This window comes from Castanea sativa, chromosome 11, assembly GCF_040712315.1.
Source record: "Castanea sativa cultivar Marrone di Chiusa Pesio chromosome 11, ASM4071231v1".
NCBI classification, from domain to species: Eukaryota; Viridiplantae; Streptophyta; class Magnoliopsida; order Fagales; family Fagaceae; genus Castanea; species Castanea sativa.
Genome location: NC_134023.1, coordinates 20,531,830 through 20,542,483, shown reverse-complemented (window position 1 = coordinate 20,542,483; position 10,654 = coordinate 20,531,830). Strand labels below are relative to the sequence as shown.

The window sequence follows — 10,654 nt, the reverse complement described above, 5'->3', positions numbered from 1 at the left end:
TTAGTGAACTCTTTATATTTATATCCCTAACTAGCATGAACTATTTCACATCTCCAATTCTTGAAAAAACCTCCTTTTATTCATGTATCTTTCATGCAATATACTTTTTCAATTTAAACTTGAAACACATTTAGAGCCAATTAAAAACCATTAAAGATGAAATGACACAACACATGGTCTGACAATTTCATTACTCCCTCGGATACATTGACAAGAAAACTAGCATATTTTAGGTTGGGAGGGGGGGGGGGGGGTTAATAGGGTTGAAACTTTAAAGGATTTTTTTTTTTTTTTTTTTTTTTTTTTTTTTTTTTTGTGTGTGTGTGTGTGTGTGTGTGTGGGGGAACTTTAAAGGATTAGAAGCACTCTTTAGAACATCATAAACTAACTAAATATGTAAACTTTAGGGTATGTTTCCATTAGATATTGTTGTAAAAAGTGGAACTTTGATTTTAAACTATTTGCAATAGAGTTTTTTTATTTTTTATTTTTATTTTTTCCCTTTTTTATATAGAGCTTTAACTAAAAGTCAATTTAGTGTTTTAAGTAATTTGCAAATTATAGTGAACGGTATTTCCAGATTCTGAATTTAAAGCATGTACAATAAATTGTAGAGTTCCTCTAAAAATCTACATTTCAATTTCTTTTTATTAAAAATGATTTTCCCCAGTTTTACCAAACACCCTTTTGTTTGATTTTGTTTATTCTTTATTTGTTTTTTTTTTTCTTCCAAAAAGTGCAATAGATTAAAGCTCTCTTTTGCAAGCCATATATTACACAAATAGACTTGGCAAAATTGGACTTTGAACAAGTTAATTTGCTTGAACTTGAAGTAAAAAAAGAATATGTGTAGGGAGATTTCTGAACCGTGGAAAAACAAGTCAACTTGAAATCCGAATCAAGAAATTACAAGTTAAATATGTGTTTGACCTAGTGATTTGATAGGTTAAAACTTTTTTTTTTTTTGTAAACTTAAAATGTCAATTAGTCAAAGTATTTGTATGCGAATATTTAGAAAGATATGAGTATGGTTAGAGTGGTTTTTTGCCTTTGGTATAATGGTTGACTTGAAATCTGACTTAGGGAACTTGATAGGTTTTTTGAGAGATAATTACAACATATTGTTAACTCCGTAGCTCGAACTCTTTTCCCTCTAAATTCTTAAACACTTTGTACATAGGGAGGTGTCAATTCAACTACAAGGCCTTTGGCAGAGGTCTTTGGCAGGAAACTTGATAGGTTAAAACACAATTTTCTATAAAATTTTTAAAAAAAAATTAGTGGGCAAAAGTATTTTGTATGAGTGACATTTAGGAAAAATTGAGCATGAGTAGAGAGGTTTTTGGGTTGCAGAAAAAGTGGTCAACTTGAAATCTGACTTAGGAAAAACGAGCTAGATATATGTTTGATCCATTAACTTTATAGGTTAAAATGCAATTTTTTGTAAACTTAAAAAATCAATATACAATACGATCTGCATTTTAATAGCAATATTTTCGCAGATATTTAAGACAATCTTTTTATTTTGGTTGTAATACGAGTTAAAATTATTTGATTTAAATGGTCATGAGCCATTCTAATTTTGGGATAAACAGCCTACTAACTCAAATATTTGATGTTTTATTATTTTCTTATTATATATTAATTGATTAATTAATTAAATTTTAATGTTTTTATCTGAACACATGTAGACTCATCACGGGTCCAAAAATAATGATCTGTTTAAATTTGGGTAATTTTAAAGTGTTTTTTATTTTTATTTATTTTTCATTTCTTTTTGAATCCTGAGGGTAATTTCAACTTTTATCCGATTATAACGCCTAAAGTTACCCAAGTGGATCAAACTCATACCTAACCTAAACCCAACGAATTGCCAAGTTTATATAATCAAGTTCATACCTACTGTTGACTCTTCTCAAAAGTTCATACCTACTGCATGATTATCCTCTCAACTTCCCTCATATCTCTCTTTCAAAAAAAAAAAAATTTAGGACTGGTTTTTGCAGCTTGCTTCCAAAGTTACCTTAATACTTCAGGCAAAACAAAGAAGGAATGTTTCCATTTCAAACGTGGAAACAAAAGCGCTGAGAATTGAGGAAGCGTGGCAAGAAATACTTTTTAAAGTATTGGTTGGTTTTAGAGGTGGTCAATGGTCACTTTGTTGGGAATTTCAATTCAATTTAATGGATCTTTCAATGCAATTTCCAACAAAATCCATAAAAAGTCCCAAACCAGCAAGCCGCCTGGAAATCGTCATCCGGTTTCTGAGTTACGACTCTATCAGGTAAAAGAGTTATATATATAATCAGCTATCAGTACGTCTTTCTAATTCAGTAGCCCTTCAAAGTTCAAACTTCTTCATTTGCTGCAGCCCCTCCCTCCCAAAGAGGCCTTGTCTCGACTTGGTATGTCATCTCATCTTTCTGATTCTTCAAATACTAAGATTTGGGTTGGATTCAATGCATCTAGTGTTAATCTCATTAAGATAATGACATGTGACAAAAAAATGAATGTGTTATCATCTTGACGATTCACTGTAACTAGACATTAAATTCAAAACTTTGCCCATTCGTATATATGTTCTTTAATCTGTTTCATTCATATGGGTCTTTTTTGGAATTGATGGTACGTTGCCAAATATTATAATGACTTGGATTGTCATCTTTCTTTTATAATATTTCACTATTTTGTAACTACTTTGTATTAGTTTCATATTCATTTGTGAAATTTTCATTTCAGTTTTATGTTATATCTTTTATATTTCTAGTATTTATAAATTTATCCAAAAATTCTATTTAAAATTATTCAAGTAAATTTTCTATTCTATTTTTTTAAAAATTTTTTATGTTTTCTTGAAGACATTTTCAATCTTAAAATATTTACAAACAAAGAAAAAATATATATAATATATATCTATAATATGGAAAAAATAAAATAAAATTTAAAGCGTAAAACAACAAAATTTAACTTATCAAAGATACTATTGCAATTTCACTCAACATTAGAATTACCTTCTTTTTTTTTTCTTTTTTTTTTTTGAGAAGGAACATTAGAACTACCTAATAACCTTAATATGCAAAAGAAATAAAATGAATTCAATACATAACTCAATTAATTAATACTAGCCCATTCAAGTTTAGTTACATAAATAGAACCAGTTATAATGGTTTAAGCATAAAATAACCACCGTGCACTCTTGGTGCGTTAATCACTCCACAAGTATAAGTGCTTGTGGGGTGTGAGGGGTAAGGGTCGAGGTTCAAGTCTTCAGGAGGGAGTTTCACACACATATATATTTAGATTAGTCCCGAGTAGAATTTCTATCTTATATAAAAAAAAAAATATATATACAAATATATATATATATATATATATTATTTTACAAGATTTTACTTCACTTTAAGTAAGGCAAGTGAATGGTATTTCCCATTTTGATTTTGGGAGAGGGAGAGGAATAGGGAATGGTATTTCCCATTAGAGCATTTAGTGTCTAATCGTGTCAAAGATTACATTGTTAATGTAGACAATTTTTTAGCTTACAAAAATTAAAGTCTTTCATATTTTAGAGGAAATTGAAACTTAATGATGACTTCATATAGTAGTGAGCCTAGGAATATTTTCTAACATTATTATTAAGATATTTAAATTATAAAAGTTAATAAAAAGAAAAGTTGAATATATCAACATCACTAAAAAAAATACCCTTTAATACATGAAGTTTTACAATTCCCTTTACTAATAAAATTAAAAGACCATAGTGAGAACGAAAATTGCTGAGATGAGGGTAATAAAGTGAGAGAGAGAGAGAGAGAGAGAGAGAGAGAGAGAGAGACATATAATACATGTTGCGAATATGAGTTGAGCCATCAAGGACAGTATAGCTGCCGACATCATTGAAGAGAACTCACAACCAGATTATCTCTCGGTACAATTTTTTAGAAAAAAAAATGAAATTATGAATTTTTTTTTATTGTAATGGGTTGAACAAGTTATGAATCCGAATTATTAGGGGATTTTTTTTAATGAGCTTTTTGTTGAATATTTTGTTCATTTGTTATTGTTTGGCTTAATCTTATTGTTGTTTGGGCTATGTTCGTTGTTATTTGGCTAGCAAATTTTTATTGTTGTTATTTTGAGTTTTAATTTATTGTTTAAGGGGTTGATGATTATGTTTGGTGGGCTAAGATTATTTGTGTAGTTGCCAAATCCCATATATTGCTCCGTTTCTCTATTAAAGTAATAAGTCTACCCAATATGAATTTTCAAATACTATGTAACATCTTTCGCAAAAAAAAAAAATACTAGGTAACATCTGTAGAATTTTCTATCGTTTTTTTCTTATATGTAAAAGCTGTTTACTACTGGATGAATTCTTCAGCTTAACTCGGTGCATAATTGCTTTCTTTTTGTTATTCGTTCAGGAGATAGATTTTCATTCTTAATCAGAAGCAGAGAAGCAAGTCATGTCCGAAAATAGAGTTGAACAGGTTGAGCTACTAAGTTCTGATAATGATTCATATGGAGGAGTTGTAGTGAAGATAGAGCAGCCCATAGATTCTAAGATCTTTCCTTCTTTGCTTAGAGCTTCAATATCGCAATGGAGGCAACAGGTATATATATGGTATCTTTTAATCTTATCAGTTTATCTTCCTACGTCTAGTATCCATTTGATGTAGAAGTTGCTACTAGTACCTCCCATTATGTTACAAATTTGGGATGTAATTTGCAGGGGAAGAATGGTGTTTGGATCAAATTGCCTATCGAACATGCAAATCTTGTTGAAGCTACAGTTAAGGTAAACACAGGTTTCCAGATTTATTATTATTATTTTACAACAAATTGGCTAATACTTAAAAGGAGGTGTTTATTTATTTATTTTTTAACATTTTAAAAAAATTCAACTTATAAATCCAATAGATAGAGTTTTGTTTTGACACATATACCTGGTAGTTATAACTGCGCTTTTATTTCATAATTAGCTAACCTATTCATCCTAAAAGGCATGGGTACACAATGATACAACAATTTCTGAAAAAGTAAGATACAATACAAGAGGACATGTTCTAATTTCACAAACATGGTATTTTTTTTTTTAGTTAAAATCCAAAACTAATCCTTTAAGTTTTCTAAGTTTCAAATTTTGTCAATTAAGTATTCCGTTAGGCTTTTGTTAACTCTTTCGGTTTATTAACCAAAACAACTTCATCTTAGGTTTTTTTTTTTTTTTAATTCAATTTTGTAATTAAGGAAAACGAAAAACTTAAAAAATTAAAAAAAAATAGGGGCAGAAAAGGGGAACGCGGCCGTTTATTGCCAATGAAAAAAAAATCACAATACAATTGGGCCCTACCTGAGGAATTGAGGGAGAAAGAAATGGGGAAGGAGAAAGGGTTAGTTTTTTTTTAGTTGTAAATTGTTTTTGCTATTTTAAAATTTAAAAAGCTTTTCTATTTTTATTTTTTGTGAACTATATTAGTTGCTTGTAGTTGTAGATCTGTGTTTTTGCGCTATTGAGCTATATTTATTATTTGAATTTGTGTGCTGTGCTACTTTGAACTTTGAATTTTACACAGGGATCCATATCGTAATTTTTTGTTCTGTTTTCAGGGGCAGGGTCATTCCCCTTAGCTGCCTTTTTTTTTTTGTTTTTTTTCAATAACAGTTTTTCATTTTTATTAATTACGAAATTTTTTTAAAAAAAACCCCAAAACGGTGTCATTTTGGTGAGTAAACGGAAAGAGTTAATAGAAGCCTAATGGAATACTTAAATGACAAAATTTGCAACTTAGAGAACTGAAATGACAAAACTAAAATTTAGAGGACGGATATGACAAAATGTGAAATTTAAAGGGTTAGTTTTGAATTTTAGCTTTTTTTTTTTTTTTTTTTCATGGTGTAGTATGTAAGGAAATGACTTAAGGAGACTCATAAGATTCAATTGGCAGTACCCTAATATTTTTTATAATTTTCATTTTTTGATGAAATTGAAATATATATGTGTGTGTGTGTGTATTTCTAAGATTCAACTTAGTTTAAACACTTAGGATTTCTAAAATCAATTCTCAGGACTTACTAAACACTGAAATTTCATTTCTCATGAATTCAAACAACCAATAATTTATACTCATAAGAATCTTAAATTCTTAGTAATCAAAAATCATGTTAACCGAGCACTACCTACCTTATAGTTGCTAGTTATAATTACGAGAATTTCTAATGTAAAATGAAGCTAATTAGATTGGGACGTGTAATTCGCTTTCTCTTTGAGAAAATTTAAGCACTTTGCGGTTGGAAAATCCCATAAACTGGTTATTGCATGTCCTCTCATCAGAATTGTAAACCTTGGGCTTTTCCTAAAGGTGGCCTCTCTAATAAAAATAACAAATTCATTGTGCTAAGTTAGATCCTTAATTCTCATTCTTACCCACCACAGTACCAATAAGAAATTTAACCATCTATTTATTGGTTTCATATTAAAATGTACCAACAATCGATGTATAGTCTTTCTAAATTGTGATTTATAATATTGTTTGTTGATTTTACAGGAAGGATTTCGGTATCACCATGCTGAACCAGATTACTTAATGCTTGTATGTTGGCTTCCTGAAACTACTGATACTATTCCTCGAAATGCTTCACATCGAATAGGTGTTGGTTCTTTTGTCATGAACAATAAGAGAGAGGTATGTGTTTTGGATTAATTTCTGGCTTTCCCTTACCATGACTGGGGTCGGCCTTTAGGCTAGGCTATTCGGGCCAATGCCTAAGGCCCTATTATAAAAAGACCTCTTATTATTATTTTAATAATTATTATTTTTACTAAAAAGAATTATTAAAAAAATTTCATAGATAGGTTGTTTATTCTTTTCTCCACCCCAATATGACCACGATATGGATGACAAAAAGAAAATCTAACCCAATTGAAAATCTAAAATGTTTAGAAAGATATGTCGTAAATATGATGATGATGATGATGGTGTCATTATTTTCCTATAACAATTTCAAGTTTGAACTTTTGTGATAAAAAAGAAAAAAAAAATCTACTGCATCATGGATCGCCTTATCCAAATTAAATGAAAAGTCATTAATTTAAAATACAAAATATAATAGATTTTATGTTTGAAACATGATATCTGATTTTTAATATAAAATTTGTCTTGGTTTGATTAGTATTGATTCATTGAGTTACATGATAGATAAATTCGAGTGATTCTATGCTCTAAAATCTATCTTTGATTGAATAGATTGATGTTGTTAGGTGATTTTACATTTTTAAATTTATTTTTTGTTATCGTCATATTATAACTTTATATTGTAGATATTTATTTTATTTATAAAATATTTATTAATTACAAATTATTACTAATATTAATTTAAATATGAAAAACTTATAAAAAAATGAAAAAATAATAAAAATTGATTTACGCCATATTACTCGAAAAAATGAAACATATAATAGAAAACTTAGATAATATCTCATAGATCAATGAGAAATTCATAAAAAAAATACTCCGAAGATTATGTCATGGTATAAAGGAAATAACAATAAAAATAATCATAATGATGTTCAAACATGTAATATAATTTTACAATTCTCGATTATAGAAAAGAATAAATTCCTTTCAAATGCATTTATCTCTTATACAATTTTATTAACAAAAATTGTTACATTTGTTTCTAAAATAAACAAACAAAATATTAGAATTAAAGCCTACAAAATCATACCTTATCAATTGAAAAGTAGATGTTAACAAAACCTAAATAAACAAACTTAGTAAGTAATTTTAAATTTTAAATAGTAAGAAGAATGGATTTTAAATTAAAAATGATAAAGATAATATATTTTAAATAAAAAAAAGCCCCACCAATAATGTCTCCTTAGGCCTAAAATTGTATTATGCAAGCCTTGACCACGAAATCAAGGACGAAGAAGTAATTTGGAAATTCTGGTTTTGCTCTTGTTATTCCAAAAACATTAGCCATATATTGATAGTATACTCCAAAAAGACTAGTCGAATTAAAATTAGTACTACTCATAATCACTTATGCAACCTAGATCAACTTAATACATATCTAATGTGAGATTCAACACATGCCCACACAACCCACACTTATATCCAATCCAATAACAATTTAGACAATCCATTATTTGTGTTTGATCTAATTCTTAAAATTTATCAGTCACTTTGTTCATACTTCAGCAATTTCTATTAAGCAAAACAACTTGCTCTAGTGTATTTGACTTGACTAATTCAATACTTAAATGCCAAAAATTGAATGGCCTTGTTATGATGGCATAATAAATCTAGCTACTAAAATGGAATTTTACCTTATGGCAGGTGCTTGTAGTTCAGGAGATTAGTGGAAAATTCAAAGGAACAGGGGTGTGGAAGTTTCCTACCGGGGTTGTTAATGAAGTGAGTATGCCCCAAGTGCAATTGTTTATCAAATTCGTTAGAAAATTTTGGAAAATGTTCACCCTGGATTGAAATTTTTCATACGCAGGGTGAGGATATTTGTACAGCTGCAATCAGGGAAGTCAAAGAAGAGACAGGAGTAAGTGATAAAAATGCAATTGGTGGATTCAAATGAGTATGATATTTACCTACATGAAGGTTTACACGTTTCAATGTAAATCTAAGACCATTACTTTTATTTTGTTTCAGATTGACACAGAGTTTGTGGAAGTTTTAGCATTCAGGTAAGAAAATTGCTTAATATTATCTAGTTCACATGCATTTGTAGATATTATTGTCTTAGATGTATGAATAAACAATAAATAGTCTTCCCTGTAAAAGCAAGTTTACTAATGTTGCATTATGAAAATTTTATAGCAACTTGTTACACTAAAACTAATATTATTATATTAATTGATTTCAATATAGTTTACATGTTCCTCAATCTCCTTTTGGTGTTTCATTCTAATCTCTCTCTCTCACATACACAATATACAGGCAAAGCCACAAGTCATTCTTTAGCAAATCAGATTTGCTCTTCATTTGCATGTTAAAACCACGAAACTTTGACATTGAGAAGCAGAATTTAGAGATTGAAGCAGCAAAGGTAATTTTTTTTATAGCAATACTACTACAAAGACTGCTTTTCTTTGCATCAACTTGTTTAGGGCTTTAAGAATAAAATTGCATTAGTTTTGTTAATCAAAATAATGTTGGAGTTGAGCAACCCTCAATATGGAAATAGGCACATATTTTTCAAAATTCTATCAATCATACTAGCTGCTTATATTCTTTCAATTAACTTTTCAAAATCATACTAGCTGGACGCAAGACCATAAGCCAATCTAATTCATATGTTGTAGTCAGGTTCTAGTAAATAAGTCCTATTGGGAACTTTTTAAGCAGAGGTCCTATGGATTGATCTTTAGTACTTGTATGATGGTTGCATTTGTGCTTAATCTTAATTCAAAAGATATTTTTTGAAATCTTTATATCTATGGTACTGACTAGAATGAATTATTTTGCGTCTCCCATTCTTGAAATCCTCCTCTAACTCATATATCTTTAAGGCAATATGCCTTTTCAATTTGAACTTGAAACGTATTCTGAGGAGAGAAAATGCATTTAGAGCCAATTTAAAAACATAAAAAGGCCAAAAATATCTACCTTTCAAGACCATTTGGTGGCAGAAGGCATTAACTTATTATGTCCTATTTTCCCATTTTGGCTTGGCATGGCATAACTTAATATTAAAGCAATGTAAAATTCAAGAGTTTTGATTCATATTGGACCTTCTATAATTACCGAACTATGGCAACATGGTTTTCTTATGTTCATTTTTTCTTTTCCAATTCTTTAGTGGATGCCAATTGAGGACTATGCAGCGCAACCTTTTAACCAAAAACAAGAGCTCTTCAATTATGTTGCCAAAATATGCTTATCAAAGTCACAAAAGAATTATACTGGCTTTTCTCCACTGGCTACAACTACAGGCTCTGGCAAAGTAAGCTACCTCTACTTCAACAATCAGGATAATAACCACCTTGTAACTTCTGATAATCAGCCATAGAAAGTCTGATGTGATGTTTAAAAAAACTATATACTATTTGCATGAGTTGTGATAATAAGAACTCTATGATAGAAACGCTTGAAGGGTTGGTCATACTGTATAGATGTACATTTCTTCTCATTAGAGTGAGTCAATAAAGTTGTAATTTTCTTATGTTTTTTGGGTGGAGGGGGTTTGGGGGCTCATAATAAAGATGTAATTTGATATTTATTTAATACAAAGTGTGATAATAAAGATTCAATTTCTTTCCGTTTTCCATAAATCTTGCAATGAACAAGAGTACAAAATACACTCAATTTTATGCCCCTATAAAAAAAAATAAATAAATAAAAACAATGTATATAATGTATTGATCAAGAATCTTATGGTTCAGTAACATTATCCAATTCTTCTTATGAGAATCACTTGTAAGGGAAAAAAAGAAGAAAAGACAAGAATCACTTGTGAAGCACCCTTTCTTTTTCTTTTCTTTTTTTCTTTCTTTTTTTTACGATTCAATTATTTTAGACTCTTTGATTTTTGTATTTAATAACTCACTTGGATGAATATTTATAATGTAGTCCCACATTTGATTCTAAAATTAAGAAATAAAACTCTTTAAGAATAAATAATTTAGGATACATGGCGC

The 10,654-nt window shown here is 29.2% G+C and overlaps 1 protein-coding gene across 5 annotated transcripts; it reads left to right on the top strand.

The window, feature by feature from the left end:
• Nucleotides 1-1,976: 1,976 nt before the first annotated feature.
• LOC142617777 (nudix hydrolase 7-like) lies at nt 1,977-10,205 on the top strand. 5 transcript variants are annotated; one of them, XM_075790736.1, is made up of 10 exons: nt 1,977-2,284; nt 2,388-2,405; nt 4,422-4,610; nt 4,730-4,795; nt 6,546-6,683; nt 8,340-8,417; nt 8,506-8,556; nt 8,667-8,701; nt 8,955-9,063; nt 9,817-10,205. In XM_075790736.1, the coding sequence occupies exons 3-10, from the start codon at nt 4,464-4,466 to the stop codon at nt 10,024-10,026; spliced, it is 834 nt and encodes a 277-aa protein (XP_075646851.1). In that variant the 5' UTR covers nt 1,977-2,284; nt 2,388-2,405; nt 4,422-4,463; the 3' UTR covers nt 10,027-10,205. The 5 variants fall into 5 exon arrangements, with proteins under 5 accessions (XP_075646851.1, XP_075646850.1, XP_075646852.1 ...); XM_075790735.1 differs by having other exon boundaries at nt 2,372-2,405; XM_075790737.1 differs by lacking the exon at nt 2,388-2,405.
• Nucleotides 10,206-10,654: the final 449 nt, after the last annotated feature.

Coding starts and splice junctions, on each gene's coding strand:
- LOC142617777 (XM_075790737.1), top strand. CDS start 4,464: ATGTCCGAAAATAGAGTTGAACAGGTTGAGCTACTAAGTTCTGATAAT. Junction 4,611..4,729: donor TATCGCAATGGAGGCAACAG/GTATATATATGG, acceptor TGTAATTTGCAG/GGGAAGAATGGTGTTTGGAT. Junction 8,557..8,666: donor AAGTCAAAGAAGAGACAGGA/GTAAGTGATAAA, acceptor ATTTTGTTTCAG/ATTGACACAGAGTTTGTGGA.